This window comes from Ochlerotatus camptorhynchus, unplaced genomic scaffold, assembly GCF_037179485.1.
Source record: "Ochlerotatus camptorhynchus isolate MF236.1 unplaced genomic scaffold, CSIRO-AGI_Acam_v1.1 ptg000370l, whole genome shotgun sequence".
NCBI classification, from domain to species: Eukaryota; Metazoa; Arthropoda; class Insecta; order Diptera; family Culicidae; genus Ochlerotatus; species Ochlerotatus camptorhynchus.
The window spans coordinates 6,203,535-6,224,470 of NW_027040858.1; the positions used below are offsets into that span (position 1 = coordinate 6,203,535).

General features: G+C 41.6%; 8 protein-coding genes across 9 annotated transcripts in view; 4 read left to right on the plus strand and 4 right to left on the minus strand.

Moving 5' to 3' along the window:
- ATPsynO (ATP synthase subunit O, mitochondrial) overlaps positions 1–8,940 on the minus strand; it is a 172,016-nt gene extending 163,076 nt beyond the window's left edge. The window contains exons 1-3 of one of the 2 annotated variants that reach the window (XM_065232670.1): positions 8,822–8,940; positions 8,198–8,644; positions 7,933–8,133 (exon numbers count right to left, since the gene is read on the minus strand). In XM_065232670.1, coding sequence (XP_065088742.1) covers positions 7,978–8,133; positions 8,198–8,644; positions 8,822–8,851 — 633 coding nt within the window. In that variant the 5' untranslated portion in view covers positions 8,852–8,940 and the 3' untranslated portion in view covers positions 7,933–7,977. Of the gene's footprint in view, positions 1–7,772; positions 8,134–8,197; positions 8,645–8,821 lie in introns of those variants that run through there. The other variant, XM_065232669.1, reaches the window with a different exon arrangement.
- Set (NAP domain-containing protein SET) lies at positions 3,940–5,484 on the plus strand. Its single transcript, XM_065232668.1, has 2 exons — positions 3,940–4,488; positions 4,549–5,484. Exons 1-2 carry the CDS (start codon positions 4,071–4,073, stop codon positions 4,881–4,883), a joined length of 753 nt encoding a protein of 250 aa, XP_065088740.1. The 5' UTR covers positions 3,940–4,070; the 3' UTR covers positions 4,884–5,484.
- A 190-nt stretch (positions 8,941–9,130) lies between the features above and the next one.
- Positions 9,131–10,368, plus strand: LOC135710147 (microtubule-associated protein 1B-like). Its single transcript, XM_065232657.1, has 2 exons — positions 9,131–9,507; positions 9,575–10,368. The coding sequence occupies exons 1-2, from the start codon at positions 9,168–9,170 to the stop codon at positions 10,357–10,359; spliced, it is 1,125 nt and encodes a 374-aa protein (XP_065088729.1). The 5' UTR covers positions 9,131–9,167; the 3' UTR covers positions 10,360–10,368.
- Positions 10,369–12,070: 1,702 nt separating this feature from the next.
- Positions 12,071–13,615, plus strand: ProRS-m (prolyl-tRNA synthetase 2-like protein, mitochondrial). The gene is made up of 3 exons (XM_065232651.1): positions 12,071–12,228; positions 12,293–12,547; positions 12,612–13,615. The coding sequence occupies exons 1-3, from the start codon at positions 12,136–12,138 to the stop codon at positions 13,575–13,577; spliced, it is 1,314 nt and encodes a 437-aa protein (XP_065088723.1). The 5' UTR covers positions 12,071–12,135; the 3' UTR covers positions 13,578–13,615.
- On the minus strand, positions 13,587–14,497 carry Arv1 (ACAT-related protein required for viability 1). Its single transcript, XM_065232666.1, has 3 exons — positions 14,353–14,497; positions 14,009–14,288; positions 13,587–13,950 (listed from the first exon to the last, which is right to left on the minus strand). The coding sequence occupies exons 1-3, from the start codon at positions 14,494–14,496 to the stop codon at positions 13,595–13,597; spliced, it is 780 nt and encodes a 259-aa protein (XP_065088738.1). The 5' UTR covers position 14,497; the 3' UTR covers positions 13,587–13,594.
- Positions 14,498–14,675: 178 nt separating this feature from the next.
- Positions 14,676–16,008, plus strand: Lrr47 (Leucine-rich repeat 47). Its single transcript, XM_065232467.1, has one exon. It carries the CDS (start codon positions 14,747–14,749, stop codon positions 15,998–16,000), a length of 1,254 nt encoding a protein of 417 aa, XP_065088539.1. The 5' UTR covers positions 14,676–14,746; the 3' UTR covers positions 16,001–16,008.
- Positions 16,009–16,081: 73 nt separating this feature from the next.
- LOC135710012 (uncharacterized) lies at positions 16,082–17,065 on the minus strand. Its single transcript, XM_065232468.1, has one exon. It carries the CDS (start codon positions 17,021–17,023, stop codon positions 16,082–16,084), a length of 942 nt encoding a protein of 313 aa, XP_065088540.1. The 5' UTR covers positions 17,024–17,065.
- Positions 17,066–19,519: 2,454 nt separating this feature from the next.
- LOC135710013 (V-type proton ATPase subunit e 2-like) lies at positions 19,520–20,867 on the minus strand. The gene is made up of 4 exons (XM_065232469.1): positions 20,768–20,867; positions 20,584–20,686; positions 20,468–20,515; positions 19,520–20,400 (listed from the first exon to the last, which is right to left on the minus strand). Exons 1-4 carry the CDS (start codon positions 20,850–20,852, stop codon positions 20,253–20,255), a joined length of 384 nt encoding a protein of 127 aa, XP_065088541.1. The 5' UTR covers positions 20,853–20,867; the 3' UTR covers positions 19,520–20,252.
- Between the last annotated feature and the right edge of the window lie 69 nt (positions 20,868–20,936).

Below are 20,936 nucleotides of genomic sequence, written 5' to 3' on the forward strand. Positions count from 1 at the left end.
ATAACCATAACAATTTTATTAGGGTTAGTTGATAGTACCTTTTCAATGGTTGGTCAACAATGTATTGAATTGGTTCCGCTTTTTGATAGATTGCAATTCTATCCGCCAGACTAGGGTTGATGCATATATTATGTCACGCTCTAGCGGGGGGGGGGGTCTAAGATTTTGTGACAGGCAATGCATTAGGTATAAGAAAAACGTCACGATAGGGGGGGGGTAAATTTCTCCTCGATTTAGCGTGACATAATTAATGCATGTTATCGTTTCCGTGTACTGCTCGCCGCAGCGCTGGCATCGGATCACTTTGGCGTTTCTATATATTCGGTTTTTCTTGCATGCAACCGAGGGGGACGACTCTATCTCACACAAAAGACAAAAATTGTTGCTTTAAGAATAATGCATGATCAAATTAAAAGTTTCCCAAATTTCGTAGTTTCAACTATGAAATTTTTCAAATGTAAAATATTTTTTTTGATTTAAAAGTGTTATTTTCACTTTCGGCTTGTAATTTTAAAAGTCTATTTTTTAGAATAAAAGTTGTAAAATTGTCAAAAAATCTCTTCCTTGCGATGTTTTTGACAGTACTGGACCTGTGTTTCCCGCCAAATTGGACATGCAAAACAAACAAACAAAACAAAAGCAGCTGTGATAATTAGCATGAGCAGCAGCAGTTTCTTGAACTTTTCCACATTTTCATCCACCGGTGCGCTTGTTTCTCTTCTGTAATATACAAATAATAAGATGAAGACATTCGTGGTGACGCTATGAAGTGGAAGGATTGGAAGGATCCTCCAGCTACGGGATTTGGGTAAGATGATGAAATTTTCGAAGAGTTTGCTTGGTTCCAATTTTCCTAATTGATATGTTTTGATTTTCAGCAGCCTCGTCAGAATTGCCGGAAAGGAAGGATACTCCCACCATCACCATCACTAGCTGTTCAGCCAACTGTATATATATATATGTAATATATATATTTGCGCAATACGCTTGCCATGCTTTGAAGTTCCATAATGCCGTGCCCTTTCAGTCAGCATCATATAAATAAACTAAAATATATTAAATTAAATATTTCTATGCTTTATTTCTTTCAAAGTAAAAAGCAATTGAATTAAAAAGAATTCATATTTGAAATGAAAACATAAATCATTGCGATAAAACTGCCCATCTTTTAAATTAAATCCTTTCATGAGTCTATTTAACAAAATAGGTTTTCATATTGACAGTTCTACAATTCGATTTGAAAGTTTCAACTTTTAAAAGTAAAAAACGATTTACTTTTGAATTGACAGTTAGCTGACTTTTGTTTTGAAAGCTAAAGACTTTCTACCAAAAAGAACCAACGGAAACTTTTAATTCTACCAATGGATTTTTCAATTTTACTAACGATAATTTTTTGTGTGTACGATGCAGAAAAGATTGTGTTTTACTGTGGCTAGCTGCATGCACGCTGAGTAGATATAAGGAAGATTTATGGCGATTTTGAAGATTTCCTGCAAAAAGATGAAGCACGATGCAAGTAGATGCGAGAAATGAAAAATGATTTTTCGAAGATTGATTCGCTAGTGTGAGATTTTTTGAGCATCTGGAATTGAGATTTAGATGCCCTAATAAAAAATAACCATAAACGAACGATAACCCAAATCATTGAACTATTCCACAAATGGTTTGGATGATACCCAGAACACGTCGTTAAGCAAATTAACCATACAATTTTTATTAGGGTGTGTCGCCCCCCTCGCATGCAACATTGTTTGCGAATCACCGAACATGCTTGTTTTCCGCGAGAAGCCAGCGAGATGTCGTTACTGCAGTCCTATGTTTGGCGGTACGATCACAGACAAACAGACATAACACATTGAATATTTCTCACTGTAAAACATCGTCGCAAAAACATTACCGCCATCTGTTTAGTACACTGTGGTGGGTAGCACGCTGAACAGATGGCGGTAGTGTGTAAACGTCAAACGCAAGGGAATTGACTATGCGCGCCACAGGTGGCGGTACTACCAACTACGATACTTTTAAATTGTCCGTTAAATGCTTATTCGATGAAGAACTTGCGAGTGTTATGTCTGTTTGTCTGTGATTTGTTGATCACATTGCAAAAAATCATGTGTGGGACACATAAAAACAATCTTTGAAATTTTATCAGTGTAGGTTTTGAACAAATGTAACTTTGTCATTTATAGATTAAATTAAAATCCAAATACACCAATCGATAGAAAATAACTCTACAAATCTGCTGAAATAAATACTTTTCTTATTTTCCATAAATTTGTTTTTGAAAATATTTAAACTGCAAGGTGTTTTTATTAGAGCAACCGTAACGGTCATTGTCATTTGCGCGACTATTTTAACAGCGCACAGCGCTCTCATTTTAGTTTAGTCACTCTTCTCCACACCGGTCGCTGCTATCGCGGTTATCAATTTACTCGCCGTAGTCCGTACCGGTAGTGAGCATTTTGACATTTCTACACACAAAAAATTATCGTTAATGAAATTGAAAAAACCATTGGTAGAATTAAAAGTTTGCGTTGGTTCTTTTTGGTAGAAAGTCTTTAGCATTCAAAACAAAAGTCAGCCAACTGTCAATTCAAAAACAACTCAATTTTTACTTTTAAAAGTAGAAACTTTCAAATCAAATTGTAGAACTGTCAATATAAAAACCCATGTTTTTAAATAGACTCACGAAAGGATTTAATTTAAAAGATGGGCATTTTTAACGCAACGATGTATGTTTTCATTTCAAATATGAATTATTTTTCAATTCGACTGCTATATGCTTTGAAGAAAATAACAATAGAAATAATTTATTTAATATATATTCGTTTATTTATATTTTTGATGATGACTGAAAGGGCACTGCATTGTGGAATCTTCCATGAGAAGCATTTTACGCAACTGATACAGTTGGTGATGGTGATGGTGGGAGTAGCCTTTCTTTCCGGCAAGACTGACGACCCTAATAAAAAATAACCATAAACGAACGATAACCCAAATCATTGACCTATTCCACAAATGGTTTGGATGATACCCAGAACACGTCGTTAAGCAAATTAACCATACAATTTTTATTAGGGGAGGCTGCTCAAAACACATAAATTAGTAAAATCGGAAGCATGATCGAAAGTTTTCGAAAATTTCATCAACCTACCTCCAAATCCCGTAACTGGAATATCCTTCCGATCCTTCCACTTGATAGCGTCAGAAGAGAAACAAGCGCGCCGGCGGATGAAAATGTGGGAAACTGCTGCTGCTCATGCATGTTAGCTGCTGGTTTACTTTCTTTTTCACATGTCTAATTTGGCGGGAAACAGTGGTCCAGTACTGTCAAAAACTTTGCAATGAAGAGGTTTTTGACAGTTTTTCGACTTTTATTCTAAAAAATACACTCTTAAAATTACAAGCCGAAAGTGAAAGCAACACTTTTAAACCAAAAAAATATGTTTTATTTTGAAAATTTTCATAGTTAAAACTACGAAATTTGGCATACTTTTAATTTGATCATGCAATATTTTTATAGCAACAATTTTTGTTCTTTGTGTGTACGAATAGCAACCTTTCTCTCGCGCTGCTATCGCGCTGCTAAATTTGATAACGCGCTTCTCACCGAGAAGCCGACTGCTATTTTAGTTACTCGTATGGCAACCCCCGATACGGTAGCTGCGCTATGATGAGGGCTGCTAAAATGAGTTTAGCAGGGTACCGTTACGGTTGCTCTTAGGGCACAGCGTAATTTCGAGATGCAAAATACAAATTTTATTTTTCTGTGTAATTAGCATCAGATGAAGGATCACGTTCACACAATAATGGTTCATGTTCAACGCACATATACAACCCTGCCCTATCGGTTGAAGCGGTTGAAGCCCCAAACGTCCCTACCTACTGTCAAAATTTTTTAGCAAACTGCAAAAATCGCGTTTCTGTTCTCGTTCGACTCGAAAATACACACAGAGCGAGCCGGCATTATTTGGAAAAAGTGGAAATTTCACCAATTTTAGCATTCGGCTTCGCAAAGTTATTCTTTCCTCCGTATACGTTCATCGTCGGAAGTGTCGCGCCCGGGTGAAATGGCTTCGATTGCAAAGAAAGTGAAGAAATCCGACGACGCGTTGGAGGACGAGTCGGAAGCGTTGGAGGCAATCGACAGCTGCCAAAACGAAATCGATGCGCTCAACGAAAAGGCGAGCGAAGAAATCCTCAAAGTGGAGCAAAAATACAATACACTGCGAAAACCATACTTCCAGAAGCGGAACGAAATCATCAAGCGGATTCCGAGTTTCTGGGTGACTGCCATAGTGAACCACCCGCAGATATCCGGCATCCTTGAGGAAGAGGAAGAAGAGTGTTTGCAGTTTATGGAGAAGCTGGAGGTGGAGGAGTTTGAGGATATCAAGAGCGGTTACCGTATCCATTTCTACTTTGACGAGAATCCGTATTTCGAAAACAAAGTGCTAACCAAGGAGTTTAACCTCGGGTCGAGCGGAGGTAGTTTGTCGTTGAGAGTTTGGTTATGGAAAAATAATGAAATATGTTTATTCTTTTCAGAGACGCCGGTATCGACCAGCACAGCTATCAAGTGGAAGCCGGATCGTGATTTGACCAAAATGCTGCCAAAAAAGGCGATGGCCAACCGACGGAAGCGTGGTCTGGAGTATCGGACCTTCTTCGATTGGTTCACGGACAACAATGATCCGATCAACGACGACATTGCGGAATTGATTAAGGATGACCTGTGGCCAAATCCTCTCCAGTACTATCTGGTGCCGGACATCGAGGTGGAACCAGAAGCGGAGGAAGATGGGGGTGAGGATGACTTTGGCGATGATGGCGAAGGGGAAGAGGAAGAGGACGAAATTGAGGAGGAGGAAGAGGAAGCCTAAGATTTCCTCCGGAAGATAGGTCCAAGTAGGTTCTATGTCTCCTTTCTGACGGGTGTGTGTAGAACGACATTGTGGATCAGAATTTTTGGTATAGATGTATGTGTTTCTTGGGTTTCAGGAAAAATCTCCCTTCAAGTTATTTTTTTCTTTTTGTAATGCCTGCTAGCCACTGGACAAGCATAAAGTTATATTTATTATTTGCTTCGTTGGCTGAAGGCCAATTCAAAGACAGCAAATCTTACGTTTCCATGTTTGTATGACGAAATCCGTTATCACTCTCGAATAGGATGAATACTATTGTTCCATTTTTACGAAGTTGATCTTAAGCTAATCACGATAACAGAGGTCTTTTTATAGCAACATTATGTCTAGTAGAACATTGTGTTGAACCAATTCTTTTCACAAACAGAAGAAATGAAGCAAATCAAACATTTATCGATAATTATTACACTATAGTAAAGGAGCGAAGATGGTTCTCTCCAAAACAGGAATTATGACAAAAATTATGAAGTATTATTGGCAGAAAGTGGTACCACATTTGAAATATATACGACTAATAAACACTACTTACTGGATAAGAACAGAATAGTAGAAAATGAAAGCTGCGCGATTCGGTGAGGTATATGGTTTTGCTTCGAAATCCCTAAAGCTTATAGTAGTTCAACGTTGGAGATAACTCGACCACCAGCTACAGAAACATGGGTTGTGTGAATTTCCCCGAGCGCTAGAATGAAACTCTGGCTTTTGATTGCAGCTCACAAACACTTGTAATGCCCCTCCCGCGTGAGAGACTTAACTTCCCGATAGTCCCGATAGGTGAGGTGACTCGCTGTCACTAGTGAGGTGACACAAGTCATCGCGAGTGAGGTGACTCTCCGTACAAATCAAATGAAGAGTCACCTCACTCGCGGCGCAGAATAAGGGGGAGTGTTCTTCGTTTGCTTTGGCGAACTTCGGTTCACACTAGCTGATGGGTTTGTTTTTCAAATGGTATACGCGAATTCCTCGAATGTCATTAGTCTCAAGTGGTACTTGATTGCTAAATGCATTCAAAGAAGTGACATTGGCGGTAATGTAACACAATCCTGTTATTTTAGAAGTAGTCAAATGGATCTTTTTTTTCTACCAACTCGATGTGTAATAGGCACATTCGCTCGATCCGCAATTTATCGTATACAATTCCTGGAAGCTGAAAACCAGGGGCCTCATGGTGGAAGTCGAAACGACAGACTTGTTCATACAAAAAATGCTCAGTTTCGAGTTCCTCCGATCGGAATTAGAGCATCTCCACCGCTGGTTCCCATTTCGGTCGTTAAATGACGCCCTAAATCGGTCACTATTAAGTTTAGCAACCCGACAAAATCCGAGTTCCCACCGCTGGGTTGGTATAATTATAGAAACTCAAACTCCCACCGCGGGTTGCCAAATCATATCTCCATCTTGGTTTTGATTCGTTTTGTTGAGGTTTTTCCCCCCTATTCTGCGAGTCACGTGACTCTGTGTTACCGGTTAGATGACTCTCCATTTGATTTGCACGGAGAGTCACCTCAATTGTCATCTCACAAGTGACAGAGAGTCACGTGACTCGCAGAATAAGGGGGTTTGTTTATAGACATTTAGGCCTATTCTGCGCGGCTTGTGAGGTGAGGTGACAGTGAAGTGATGGTGAAGTGACAATTTTCACCTCGGGTGAGGTGAGTCTCCGTGCAATTCAAATGGAGAGTCACCTCAAGCGAGTTGACAATTGTCACTTCAGAAGTGACAGCGTGTCACCTCACCTCACACGCCGCGTAGAATAGGCCTAATTACAAATTTAACTTTAACTTCAAGTTCAAGGCCCCCGATGAAAAATTCGGACACGTATCCCGATGAGGCTTCCGAACGCATTTCCTGATGCGAATCCGCAGTCAGATCTTGATGAGGATTTAAGGATCTTAATGAGGAATCCGTAAACGGATCCCGATGAGGAAACTGCAGACGGATTCCGATAGGAAATGCTTTAACGGATCCCGATAGGAAATGCGTAAACGGATCCCGAAGGGGATAGTTATGCGTAGAATTTTAAATGGGACAATTTGGCTGATGTTGTTTCTATAGAAAACCAATAAGAAATGATATGATTTTCTATTTTTGTTCGAAAAAAGTGAAAAACGTCCAAAAGTAACATGGAACAGATATGCTTAGGACGGCAGGTATGTCCTCAGAAAAAAGTATAGCGGTTTTGAGCCAATAGATGGAAACGGCTAGCATTTTACTGTCGTTATACACAGAACTGTCCACGCGTGGGACTCTTATGTATATAACGGTAGTTTAACAATCGCCCATATTCTTGTTTTCGTTCGAACCGTATTTTCCATACAAAAATACTTGTTTTGGGTATAGAAAATACGGTTCGAACGAAAACAAGAATATAGTCTCAGTTAGGAGGAGACGCGTTTAATAAAAAAAAAATAGGTACAAACAAAGTAACAGAACTCATGTTGCATAGAACACTCAAAAGCTGCAGCTATTCATCAACTGTTGCCAGCGATACCTAATTCGTGCCTGGTGGCCTCACATTTGGAGCTCGAATGCTGAGCTTCATCGTCGATCTCATCAGATGCCGGTATCAACTGAAATTTCGAGAGTGAATGTGGCTCAGCCACACACTACGAAGGGGCGCAAAAGAAATCTGCAAGCATGCGCTGGATTGGAAACCGGCTTGGCATCCCAGCAGAGGCAGACCCATAAGGTCATGCCGGCGGAGCCTCAACAAGTAAATCTATAGGAATATTACCAGGACGCAGCATGCAGCCACCCAGTATGGAAACCTTCCACGGTGCCCATGATACTGAAGTAAGTAAGTCACATAACTTTAAGAACTTTTCGGTCTTGTATGGATGCAGAAGGGAACATCATATTTACCATTTTTATTCGCTTTCGTTATTACACATGTACTGCATCATACTACAAGGACTCCCTTGCTTCGAAAAAACAATCACTGGAAGTGTCGTCACCGTGTTCTGTACAGGATGTTCACATACAAATGACCAATTTCGACACATTCCACCTGTCGCCCTTCAACCTTCTCCGAGACCGCCTACCGCGCTGGAGCTTAGACTGGAGCGGAAATGATATCGGTGTACTTCTTGATCTTGCTGGCAACGCTCATGTCAACGTATTTGTCACCAATCGAAACAATCATACCGCCAATCAACGCTGGGTCGACCTTGGCAGTTAGCTGAATGCTCTGGTTTGGCTTCAGCAACGACTGCATCAGTGAAAAGAAAATATTGAGTAAGGCATTACATCGAAATAATCTACAGCTATATTACCTTCAGGGCACCCTCCAACTGCTTGCGCTGCGAGTCATCCAACGCCTTGGCAGTTGTGACCTCACATACAACTTCACCCCGCTCGGCGGCCATGATCAGCGTATAGGCATTGATGATGCCATCCAACCGTCCGAGGCGGCCATTCTCTGCCAAAATCGTCAGCAGATTTCCGGTGGCAGCATTGTACTTGACGCGGGAGGAAACATCCTTCAAGGCAGAGGCCTTGAGACTACGCTTGATCGTTGGGTTGATCAGCAGATCGCGCAAGTTCGGATCGGCACGCATCTGACGCTGCAGACCCTTCAGGTCCTTTTCGACGGCTTCCAGCGCCTTGGTCTTGGAGGCAGCCGAGTACAGGGCACAAGCATAGCGACCCTCCAGTCCGAAGATCTGTACCGGAGGCTTAACGAGCTGAGCGGAAACCGAGCTGGTGCTCAGTTGACGAGCCTGGAACGGAAAAACATTCGGTGCAAAATTACATAACCGAATATTCGTGGACTGCATAACCTTCACCGGGAGCGGTACGAGACGATTTGTTTATTTCCATTATCAAGTCATACAAAGGTGCACTTCGAAACATTGCTTGATGGTGATAGTCATCAGAAATCAAGAATGAGCACTTACCAGAACCGAAAGTTTTCCCGATGCAGCCATTTTCTGTGCGAATTCTGGAGGATTTTTCTTCTAACTTTTGTCGCTTGCCTTCCGAGATGACTGAAAAGTTGACAGCTGTGTCAAAACGTCAAAACGTGCATGCATGACTCTATACACACTAATTTCAGAAATACTCATTTTCGATAAACTTCGTGATCCACGTTATGCCCCGTTACATGTTTGTCCTTTTCGACCTGGCTTACCAAATCCGGTATTGCAAGCTGTCACCCTGCACCCACCGCAGATTCAAAACATTAAACCGATTTTTTTTTCCGGAAAAAGGACGCTTTCGCGTTTTGTTTATTCCAGAAGCGGAATGAACCGTACGAAAAAGTGCTGCGTATATCATGATTGTAATACCAATAGCCTGAGCAACCCGGATCTTACGTTATTTCAGTTCCCAAAAAACGAAGAACGTATTGCCAAGTGGTGCGAGCTTGGGGCCGTCGATCCGTTTGACACCCGGCCTCGGTTTATGTGCGAATTGCACTTTCCACGGATCTACATGTGCTTCAGTGCTCGTCGGAAGATGCTACTGAACACGGCTATACCACGCGCCTTCGGAACCAACGAGGAGGACGAACAGGATCAAGAGCTGGTGCAAAGCTCATCATACGAAGCGGAGGACGTCTCAATAGAAGAGCACTTGGATGAAAGTGGGTATCTCTATGTCGTGAAGGATCTTTAGTTGAACCAAACTGATCTAATTGTATACAATTTCAGACATGATGGATGAGAGCGACGAACTGGCGGCGGAAATAATCTACGTGAACCGCCCACAGTCTCTTGAGCACGACCAAGATGAACCTACAACTTCTCGAAAACGTTCTCGTCCAATCGAAACTACCCCATCTACAAAAATTATCAAATTAGAAAAACTAGCCTCCACTTCGCGCTCCATGGTGGTTTCTTCGTCTTCGACTAAATCCGTGGACGCCTCAAGGAATCCCATTGCCCTTACTCCGCCGCATGGTACGATTTTGCGTAGGGTCAAGCTAAAGAAGCGTCCTAGCGCAACCAAAACAATAGTCGTCAAAACGATCGAGCCAAATGCGATCGAGCAAGAAGTTGCTGTAGCTGCTAAGGTAGCCGTCAGTTCTTCACCGGAGAAGAAGGCTTCCCCGTCCGACTCAGATGCGAAAGAGGAGGATGAATGGGCATATCCGGTGAAAACTACGTCCGCTGTGGCTAGTAGCAGCAACAGCACTGCCGTTGAAGCAGTCAACACTACTGAGACAGAGAAGGAAGAGAAGAAACCCCAGGTGGACAAAAGTCCCCCAAAGAAAGAAGAATCCATCTACGAGTTTATCTTCAAAGGCGAAGAGTATGTGCAAATGCCGAAGGCTAAGTATTATGGTGAACGGGAAAAGCTGGAGAAGCAGGTGGAACAATCCGCGAAGGCGCAGGAGCAGTTGGAGAAGAAAATCGAATACTACCGACGATCGTTGAAGGACTTGAAAGAATTTCTACACAACGTCTGTGAAGAAAACGATTATGATGTTGATTGAGTAATAATAAAGCCGATAGCTAAAAAAGATAAGTTTAACTAAGATCTGAAAAGTCCATAAGTAGATCTCACTTCAACTAGACTACACAGCGCTAATAAAAAGGCGACACCGTAATTCTCACGAGTATGAAGAACCTTGTCAAGCAGTTGCAACTTGGAATATTGTTGACTTAAAACATTTTACGCAATTTTTAGGAATGGTGGCGAGCAAGGATTTTTGATTAGGTGGCGAACTCTCAGTTTTGCCTCCTGTCTATTTCACTTTTACGATGCCCTCATCACATTTCATGACGGTAGCGTAAAAGAGATTTCGCAACAAATTCTCCTGTTTTTTTTTTTTTTAAGTTAAGATAACTTCATTAAGTTGAGGCAGAGGTTGCATTAGAATAATTCGGTAGGTAGTAGACGGACTCGCCGATTGTGATTATAGTCGCTATATTCATAGTCTGGCGGACAGCATCTCGGGAACCAATTGAGCTGTCAAAAAGCGGAACCAATTGAGCAAATCATGACCAACAACTGAAAAGAGCACATCAGCTATTGCGAACAAAACTTCGGAAACCCTTTTCTCGTGACTCAAGGCTCACCTACGCAAACTAACGCCATCTTTAGGTAGAGGAAAGTTTCCCCTATCCGATGATGCCGGTAATTTGCGTTCGATTGGCGAGGAAAGAATAATCAACGTTTTGTTCATAACAGTTGATAGTGCCTTTTCAATTGTTGGTCTACAATATATTAAATTGGTTCCGCTTTTTGATCGATCGAAATTCTATCCGCCAGACTATGAATACAGCGACTATAATTGTGATGTGTCCATGGGGTGTTATCAGCTCAATGCCGAACAATTCGATGACGGCTAAACGAAAATCGTACACCGTCCTGAACTCGAGTCCTTTACGGATGGCGATGGCAACACTACAGACAAACAGACATAAAACTCGTTGTAAGTCGTAAGATGTTCATCTAAAATGCTCTTCTTCTTCTTCATTCCTTTATTTAACGCCAGTCTCAGTTCCGCAATCTAGTGCCAATCACCGACGGACATCGATTGCCATCCATTGACGGCAATCTAATGTGCAGGAAGGCAGCTTCCACATCTGCGTAGGGTCTGAACGTACACTGAAACAAGGACCATAGTTAGGAATACTATTTTGCAGAAAACACTTATTATCAATATAACCACGCTTATTACTGTTAAATCTACTATGAATTCAGTTTAGTTTACCATGAATGTTAACAAATTTACTATGATTCTAGCAAAACTACTATGCTTGCTCAAAATGCGTAGTAATTTTGATAGAAATAATAGTAAAATTAAATGAAATTGTTTTCTGCAAAAATCTATTGGTGAGGGTATTTAATTTAAACCAGCAATATAGTATTTTTGCTAATGGATTTTGTTTCAGAGTACTATTAACTGGGGTGAGAAAGTAGTCGCGCTTACCACTACCACCGGCACCGCCCCCCAACATTCAGACGCTTATCACGCCACTGATTATAGGCAGTGAAACACGTTTGTTTATATCGTCGGGCAGTCTTGCTGACGTGAAGTGGCAGGTCTGGCAATACCTCTTTCATTCCAACGCTGGCAAAAGCGTGTGACGTACTCGCTGTTCCATTGAAAAGCGTGGGTTTGAAAAAGACAACTTATTCACCAACCAGACCTTTTATTGAACATTGTCTTAAGAAGATTGAAATTATTACAAGTTGCATGTACCTATCAAAACGATTTTAATTTATAAGTTATGAATTGAATCTTCTTTCTTACTGCTTTATAATGAACAGATTATCCAAAATCTTCCAACCTTCGTTGATAATCCCAAAGAATGCGGTCATTAAAAACCAGGACATCACATCTAAAAGTCAGCGGGTAAGCTTGCACCCATTTTTGGCTCAAGAAAAAAAAAACCATTGTGTGAAATTTTCCATTACAGCTTATGCTCGAGCAAGGTTTGATCCGGCAGGCCGGCAACGGCACCTTCTACATCCTGCCGCTTCTGCAACGTTCGGTTCAAAAAGCTATCGACCTGGTGGATTACTACATGCAACGGCATGCGGGAGCGGAGAAGCTTAGTCTGCCCATTCTGACGTCGGTTGATTTGTGGCGCAAAAGTGGTCGCCTTGAGATGGCAAGTGCCGAACTGATGACCACTACTGATCGACACGGTAAAAAGCAAATCCTTGGGCCGGTGAGCAACGGAAGTTTAAATACATTGCAGCGTTTGGCTTAAAAATGTGTTCATTTCCTTACAGACACACGAAGAAAGCATCACTGCTCTTCTGGCCGCAATCTCGCCGGTATCGTACCGGCAGTTCCCACTAAGGCTGTATCAAATATCGACCAAGTTTCGTGATGAGATGAAACCCCGATTCGGTTTGCTGCGGGCAAAGGAGTTCCTGATGAAGGACTTGTATACGTTTGACGTCGGATTGGTCGAAGCCCGGCAAACTTACGACGAAGTGAATGAGGCTTACCGTAAGTTGTTCGACGCCGTTGGGGTTCCCTTCGTGAAGGTAAGTGGAGATACCGGAGTCATGGGGGGATCCGCTTCGCATGAGTATCACTTTCCCAGTGAGGTCGGTGAAGACCAGCTAGTGTGCTGCAGCGCCTGTGGGATGGGATGCAATCAGGAAATGTTCGATGCGAGTAAGATCTGCGAACGGTGCAATAATGCAAATATCGTGCGGCAAGCCGGTATCGAGGTGGGTCATGCATTTATACTTGAAGATAAGTATAGCAAAGCGTTGGGGGCAAAGTATTTGCATCAGAATGGAAAGCCTGAAACGCTTCAGATGGGTTGCTACGGCATAGGGATAACTCGACTGATAGCTGCCGGGATTGAGGTTCTTTCCAGTGAGAAAGAAATTCGCTGGCCGCTTGCTCTAGCACCCTATACAGTTTGCTTAATTCCACCCAAGAAGGGAAGTAAAGAGGAAGCCCAAGCCGAACCTTGGGTGCATAAGTTGAATAGTGAAATAAGCAAGCTAAACGGTATCGGTTCGGAATTTGTGGTAGATGATCGAACCGGTCTTACGATAGGGAAGCGGCTCATGGAGGCTAAGAAAGCTGGCTTTCCCATAGTGGTAGTGATAGGACCGAAAGCAGCTTCGGAGGGTAATGAGCAGTTTGAAGTGCATAACCAAATAGAGGAAAGCCAGAAAATGCTTAGTTTCAGTGACACACTCACGGAAATTAAAAGGAGTTGTAATAAGCAATAATAGTCCAGACGATAGTTTTACATCAATGCATTTAGAAATAAACTGATTTCGGTTAGAAAGTAAGTCTTGAATATCAATGCCAGCAGCACGATGACAGCCGATTTCGTCCAGGAACAGTAACTGATGACGGAGTGTATCTGAATAAGCGAGATCACAAAATAGGCCACCACGAGGGAGATGTGTATGGCCATGGCCGAGTCGGTGGCATTCTGCTTCCAGATGATGATCGGAATGAAGAAAAATTTGGCAATGCTGGCTAGGATCATGCCCTGCAGAAGAACCAGTGGGTAGGACTTACCAGTGTCCAGTCCAACGTCCACCCGGTACAGAACTCTCGTGAGCACATATAGAAAGATGTAGAGAAGGATGGTCCCTGATTTGGGGCGAATATGAATGTCATAGTTAGGCAGGAATGGAGTTTTTTGATTTACCTATCAGAATATGCAACGACGACACGTAGAATCCCTTTTCCGCCAGGAACGGATCTACGTGGTCAGATCGATAGCGCACGTTGGTAAACTTGCTGAACGTTTCCGTCCATAGACAGTATGCTTCTAGAAGTATCAATATGATGCCGATCTTCCACAAATTCTTACAGTTCGAGTTGTACAAAATGTGGCGGTAGGCTGCTTTACTCAGCAGTATCAGATCGATTAGGATGATGAGCACTTCAAACTCGATGTACTTGTCCGCCGGGCCATTGCAGTTTGTCTAGAATAGAATTCAAACAATCCGTGACTTATCATTGAATACCCATTGTTGTCAACTCATTTACGCATTCGGTTATTTTCAGCACGGTATTACTGATCCTTCGGTATAATTCCGGAACAGATCTTCCGCAGTTGATGCACACATACTGCTGGTTGCTGCTGGTTTTGTTTTGAAGTAGCCGGAAGTAATCCTGTAGCGGCAGTTTCATATCTGTGTATTAACAGATTTTAATGTTGGTGGTGGGGTGAAGTCGAATCCTTTTCGTTTTTCGTACTGAACTGAACAGCTGTTTTCTGTTTACAAATTGTATAGTAGAGGTGACAGCATGTGCTGTCAAAGGAAGTGAACATCGCCGAAATTTAGCGCGCGCGAACCGAAAATTGATCTGACAAAAGTTGCTTGGAAGCTACAAATTATAATTTTCTGTTAAAAAATGTGAATCAATCCACATAAAAAAAATGAAACTCATTTGCGAAACCTGCATCGTCAATCGAACCATCCCGTCCGGGAAGAAGGCATTCCAGAAAACCATTCTGGCGATTGGCAAGAACAGTGAAAAAAAATCGGACGAGACAGTCATTATGCTCATCACGAATGCCAACAAAGGAGGAACCAAGTATGGACTGAAGAAAAACATCAGTAAAATCTTCACCCGTTTCCTTGCGGACGGCAAAGCTACCATTTCGTTCAACATCCCAGAACAGGACCTGCAGATCAAAAGTGAAGTGATTCAGTTGACTAGTTTTCTGAAAGTGTTGAAATCGGTTCTTACAGGCGAAACCACCCCTGCTGGAGCTGGTTCCAGTAGCGTTGCGGCTGTCAAATTACCCTGTCTAACAGTGGCCAACAAAAACAGTTCATTATTGTCGTCCACCAAAGTGTTCTCTACTAAATGTGTGGTCAAAAGCAGAGCAGACTACCCGTTGAAAGGATTCAACCGGAATCTAGTTTCGCTCCAAATATCCGACATCAAACTGGTTAGATTCGATCCGCAGATCTTTCTGTTAAAGAACCTTCGAACTTTAAACCTGTCGAACAATTGTCTGGAAAAGATTCCCAAGGAACTCGGGCAGATGCGGTTGAACGAAATAGATCTATCTGGCAATGCCTTGCACAAGGACAAATGGGAATGGATTCAGCAGTCAGCCGTGCAATCAAGTCTACAAAGTCTTAACATTTCCACCAACAATCTCAGCTATTTCCCGATCGCCCTGATCTATTCGAGAGTTCTCATCCGACTAGATTTACGGCAAAACCATATCCATAAACTCCCGTTCGCCGTATGGAAAATGTCCCGACTTCGTTTTCTGAATCTGGCGAACAACCAACTCGGTTCCGTGCCAGAATCCATGATCCGTATGAGGCTTGACGAGCTGGACCTATCCGACAACCAGCTCGATCAGAAAGCGTCTACAGTTCCGGATTTACGCGTACCATCCCAGGTGGGTCATATGCCTGCACTGTGGGAGTTGGCCGCTCGGGTCGTTGTTACTCGCAAGGTTCACTACTCACCGGGGTTGATTCCGTTTCTGCTGGTGGAGCTGATGCACCGCACCCCGACTTGCAGCTGTGGATTGCTTTGCTTCACGTCGAAGATTCACGAACGAGCAAAAGTGATACGACTGAACTGTCAACACCTGATCCTTAACAGTAATCAGCAGCTGTACGCTGACAGTGTTTTCTGTAGTCAACGTTGCAGCACCAAACAGTAGTTAGGACTTTTAAGCTATTTATTAATAAAGACACTATTAAATTATTCTTATATATTTATTATAAACATAAAACCTTAACTATCAGTTCACCAGCGTCTTGAACGCTTCCATCGTTTTCATCATCGCGGCATGTGCGGTTTCAAAATTGGACAACTTCTTCGTCAACTCTGCCAGACGATCATCCTTTTCCTTGAGCTGTTTTGCGAAATCCAAACGACTGTAGCCTGCGTACTCCGGATAACATTCGTCTACCATCCGACGATGCAGCTGATCCTCATGGGAAACGATCTCAATATCATCCGTTTGGACCAAGGAGTTTCGGTATTCTATCGCAGGTTGCAAAGCGATTGGTATCTCTTCGATCGTGTCGGGCTGTTCGTTTAATTCTGCGTCGATTTCCCAGCTTTCCAGTTTGAATCTTTTTGCTTTAGATGATTCAATTGGGGAGCTTTCCCGCAATCGATTTTCAACGTCCGGATCGGCTTCTGTGGTTTCGGTTGGAGGGACCTCTTCTTCAATAAAGTAAATCATGTCCTCCTCACTCTCAACTTCCACCACAGCTTCCGGCGGCTCAACACGTTCAATAATTAAAGAACTGCTGATTAATATACCTTCTTGGTCGTCACTTTTGGGGCTTTCGATCTTTGGCATAAATTCTTCTACCGGTTTCTTGGTAGAATTTGAACATGTTCTTACGTTGCTACTGCCACCAGCGTTGCCGGTACTACTACAAACAATACCGACTGCGGAAGTGGGTGCGTCGTAGAAGGCAGCTTTGTTGTTAATCGACAACGTAGGAATAGCTACTGTGTTAAGCATACGGGAGGTTGAATTCCGATAGTCAGAAGTCTTGAAATGTAACGTGCACACGACGAATCGTTGCATTAGTAGGGTCGCTTCAGCATCGTCCAACTGAAGGGAACGCTGCCACTGCTCAAAGGCGTCCTTCCGCTTCGGAAAACGATGGCACAGGGTAGACATATCGGTATTGTTGCAACCCCGAACGGCGCAGTGGCGAACCATTTTGCGGATGTTTGAAGATGTACTTAATCTGTTTCTGCTTTCCTAAATAATAGATCCAACACTAGATGAGCACTGCCAAAATTTATAATAAAATAAAACACCTACAAGACGCCTGGTGTGAAGCACTGTCAATACTGATGTAAACAATTCGAAATGCATTTTGTTGATGCATTTTTGCTGCATTAACTGGTGCTGGACAGAAAGTTCGAATTGACAATCCTATAAATTATATCCATGACGCGTGACAGTGGCTATAGCCGTTACGGTTCTCTTGTTCATGCACGGACGATGAGATCGCCTCAATTTAAAAAAAAAAGTTGATTTACTCACAAAGTGAGTAATATTTTCCGACCTTTTAGGCATAACATTTGATAACGGCACAAAACCATAATCGGATAGAGGCAACTATCACCTTTCCGAAAGTGGTATTGGCTTACGTGGGCATGCTTTGGTTCACGTGTAAAGGGCCTTAGAAAGTTTGTATACAAATCCTTTTGTGCCGTTATCAAATGTTATGCCTGCTTTTTCCAGGAAAAGCTTCTTGAATATGAGGTTTTACTCAGTCTATTACTGTATATTTGAAATTGGAAGATTTGTACTACTCAAGTACCTATTTCATTAGACTGGAGCCTCTAGGATTTATATCTGAGCTACCCCCAGATCATAGTTCATTTTTGGTAAACAAACTAACACTTCTTCCTTCTGTGGCACCATGGTATTAGACAATAGAGCTAATAAACTAATAATTAACTCTATTTATTAGACACGCCTAGCCCCCAGAGGATGTGGTGGTGCATCACTGCTTTCACTTACTTGCTATCAAAAAATTGTTTTTCGGAAATCTGAAATCATTAGATATTATAATGATAATTAGTACTTGTAAGATACAAGAAGAGGTTTTAAAGTATGTGTTCGTCTAATAAAACCTCCAGAATTGGTTGGAAATGCTATTCTAATATCAACATGAAGCTTTAGTGTGATAATTTATTAACTAGAGAAAGTTCTGAAGAGAATAAGGTGATCCAAGAGACGTTTCTCAGTGGAACTGACAGCTAGAAATCTAGAGTGTGTGAGTGATCTGGTGTTAATGGTGCTGAATGTACAAAGCAGAAATTCATATGAGAATAAACTGTCAGTTCTACTGTGATCTGTCAAAAGTTCTTGGTAAACGAAAAAGTCAGCTGATTGCAACTGTCTCGTGGACAGCCTTAGGTTGATAGTACCGCTAGGGTACGGTAGTGTGAAAATTGAATAGAAGTTGAAAATGAGCGAAGGGCCATTAATGCGACAGTACTAGTCGACTGCACACTCGTTTACCTAACTCATACATTAATGGACGAGGGGACTTGAAGTTTTTCTTAAAATTCACAAATTCATGGATAGTTGGGCCTTATTACGGGTGTCACTTCACGGTGAAAACGAAGTGAAGTGACCAGTTGTCACTCACGGTGAAGTGATTGCCGTGTAAATCAAATGGGAATCACTTCACCGTGAGTGATAAGTTGTCACTTCACCGTGAAGTGACATCGGTAATAAGGGCCGTTATCAACCCACCTTAACTGTCTATGTAGTTAATGAATATCCCCAGGGCCAGGTACTCCACAGGCTCCGTAAGGGATTAGGTTTTTATTAGACCCTTTAACCATTCAGTCACCGTGCCAATGGCTACATTACCACGTGAATTAGGGGCCACCTGTGTAATATTATTCTTAGTAGGCTTAACGGCTACTTCTGACACTACACGGCTTCTCTAGGCTGTTTGGTAATAGAATATAATAACATTTTACTAACTTCTTACGCGATCGATCAACCGGAAGTTCCGGAAGAGTGAAGAGCAGGGTATCGTGGGTTTATACATTATTCCTGTTAATTGTTTAGTACATTATTCCTGTTAATTGTTTAGGGGTAAAAGGGACATAATGAACAGGTAGGGCATAATGAACAACCCATACTCCAGCTTAAACTTACAACCGTTCAAAACCAATTAATTTATAGTAGGGTTCATGATGCTTTTAAACCTACTACAGGTATACCTCGATATAACGTAACTGTCACTTTTGACTTCCATTGCCGATTTCTCGCAAAAGTTCATTTAAACATACTGTTGTGTTACCAATAAAAAATGGAAAAAAAAAAGTTTCATACCAACCAAAATTGTGACGTGTTTAACACGATGTAATACATGGGAGGGGGGCTTATCAATTTGTTACCAATTGTGACAATGATGCTTATACATTTAGGTGATTGTGGCGTTAAGATTCGAATGAGTTGCTAAGGTCGCACCAATTGCTGATTATCGCATGAAAATCGCAAATCTTAATCGCGTGAATTAAGAAAAATATTATCTACATTTTATCATAACTATGATCACATAGCTTATCAAGGTGAATCCTGATTCAATGAACACCACCAAGACTTATGCATGAATTTGTTTTATCTAAAAAAAAATAATCAACTCGTGCTCATCTTTCAATTGAATAAAACATCAGTTAGGCATATGCTTTTTAAAATATGATTTCATCTACCGGCATATATTTTATTGACTCTACTGCTTGGTATGCAACATACATGTATGGTACTCGTGATTAGTATTTTAACTTTATCATATTTCTTCGTGTGTATGTGTTTTGTTCCAATACTTTTTTTGCTACTACAATATTGAATGTTTGGCTGGAAAATAGTACATCTTAATATCATCGCTATCATTTTCTGCTTACTCAAACGATTGTTTGCATCTTCTCTTTTACTTTTATAACTGTGTGTAATAAGAAAAGTTTATTAAATTTTGTGTTACTGTTTGTATGTATGTAATTTACGTTTGTTGCATAATTTTTTTCGTTAGGTGAGGGAAATTTAATCACCTCAATACTGCATTTGCTTTGTTTTACAAAATATGCGTGCTCTTGCTTCTTTGATTATCAGAATACAATATGTATATATATTTTTTTTTTTCATTATCGCGACAGGAAATTTCTTAACAATTAAAACTACACAAGCATTTTGGTGGAGCTCGATGAGAACAATTCATCGAGCCGAGCGGATCGATCTTACAGCTTCCACACCCAATGCTCATGCGTCACCGAATGAAATAGGATTTGTTAATTTCTTATTTAATTTTGATGTGCAGGTCGATTTCAGAATCGGGTACCCCACTGTATTGATGTTTGTTTTTCTTCATTTTGGATGAGACGGGGAATGTGTATATCCCTTGGATAGCATGAGACCCAACCTAGTGATCTGCCGGATCGTGCTCAGGAACAAAACCTTCCATATCAGGAAGAGGATTGCCCCATTCACGTGCCATAATCAGGATAGTGTTCTGATGAAGTTTGGGTCCGATAAGTGGATTCATCTGGGCCATGTAGCAGCAGAGCCAGCTGATAAAAAAAAATGTTTCAATATTTTGGCACATAGACATTTGGCATTTTACACGAATCTACTTACAACAACCAGCAGGTGGCCGCGGTCAATATAAGGACGCACTGCACGATTCTGAAATATTAAAAAAAAAAAACACTGAAGGCCACCCTAAGGTACAAAAAAAATTTACAAAGACTTACCCTCGGTTGGGTCCCTTCGGAGCGATGATTGGCAAAACGATGCCAACCACGCCGAAAATCGCCGAGAAAATAATAATTGGTAAAGCGGACGCGCCCATGATTGCTGTAGAAGTGGAAAAAAATTAGTAACTAATCCAGGGAAGACTGAAAAAACTATTAAATTTTACAGCGATTGCAAATGTACCTGGCGACTTTAAAAATCGATTGATCTGAAGTAAGAAAAATATCACATGACAGGTCCGTGAGTGTTTCGTGCATGAGTCACTCATGTGACGTCCTTGGTGAGTGCTCGTGTTATTTTGAGAACTGTCAATGCTCATCATGACACATAATTAGAAACGGGGCAAGAGAAA

Excerpts from the sequence above, each read along its gene's own strand:
- LOC135710012 (XM_065232468.1), bottom strand. The coding sequence starts at position 17,023 with ATGGTTCGCCACTGCGCCGTTCGGGGTTGCAACAATACCGATATGTCT.
- Lrr47 (XM_065232467.1), top strand. The coding sequence starts at position 14,747 with ATGAAACTCATTTGCGAAACCTGCATCGTCAATCGAACCATCCCGTCC.
- Arv1 (XM_065232666.1), bottom strand. The coding sequence starts at position 14,496 with ATGAAACTGCCGCTACAGGATTACTTCCGGCTACTTCAAAACAAAACC. Across the intron at positions 14,289-14,352 it reads TGCTGAAAATAACCGAATGC|ACAAACTGCAATGGCCCGGC; the intron begins GTAAATGAGTTG and ends ATTCTATTCTAG. Across the intron at positions 13,951-14,008 it reads GTCGTTGCATATTCTGATAG|GGACCATCCTTCTCTACATC; the intron begins GTAAATCAAAAA and ends GCCCCAAATCAG.
- LOC135710013 (XM_065232469.1), bottom strand. The coding sequence starts at position 20,852 with ATGAGTGACTCATGCACGAAACACTCACGGACCTGTCATGTGATATTT. Across the intron at positions 20,687-20,767 it reads TCGATTTTTAAAGTCGCCAG|CAATCATGGGCGCGTCCGCT; the intron begins GTACATTTGCAA and ends CCACTTCTACAG. Across the intron at positions 20,401-20,467 it reads GCGGCCACCTGCTGGTTGTT|CTGGCTCTGCTGCTACATGG; the intron begins GTAAGTAGATTC and ends TTTTTTTATCAG.
- LOC135710147 (XM_065232657.1), top strand. The coding sequence starts at position 9,168 with ATGAACCGTACGAAAAAGTGCTGCGTATATCATGATTGTAATACCAAT. Across the intron at positions 9,508-9,574 it reads AGAAGAGCACTTGGATGAAA|ACATGATGGATGAGAGCGAC; the intron begins GTGGGTATCTCT and ends ATACAATTTCAG.
- ProRS-m (XM_065232651.1), top strand. The coding sequence starts at position 12,136 with ATGAACAGATTATCCAAAATCTTCCAACCTTCGTTGATAATCCCAAAG. Across the intron at positions 12,229-12,292 it reads TCACATCTAAAAGTCAGCGG|CTTATGCTCGAGCAAGGTTT; the intron begins GTAAGCTTGCAC and ends TTTCCATTACAG. Across the intron at positions 12,548-12,611 it reads AAAAGCAAATCCTTGGGCCG|ACACACGAAGAAAGCATCAC; the intron begins GTGAGCAACGGA and ends ATTTCCTTACAG.
- Set (XM_065232668.1), top strand. The coding sequence starts at position 4,071 with ATGGCTTCGATTGCAAAGAAAGTGAAGAAATCCGACGACGCGTTGGAG. Across the intron at positions 4,489-4,548 it reads TAACCTCGGGTCGAGCGGAG|AGACGCCGGTATCGACCAGC; the intron begins GTAGTTTGTCGT and ends TATTCTTTTCAG.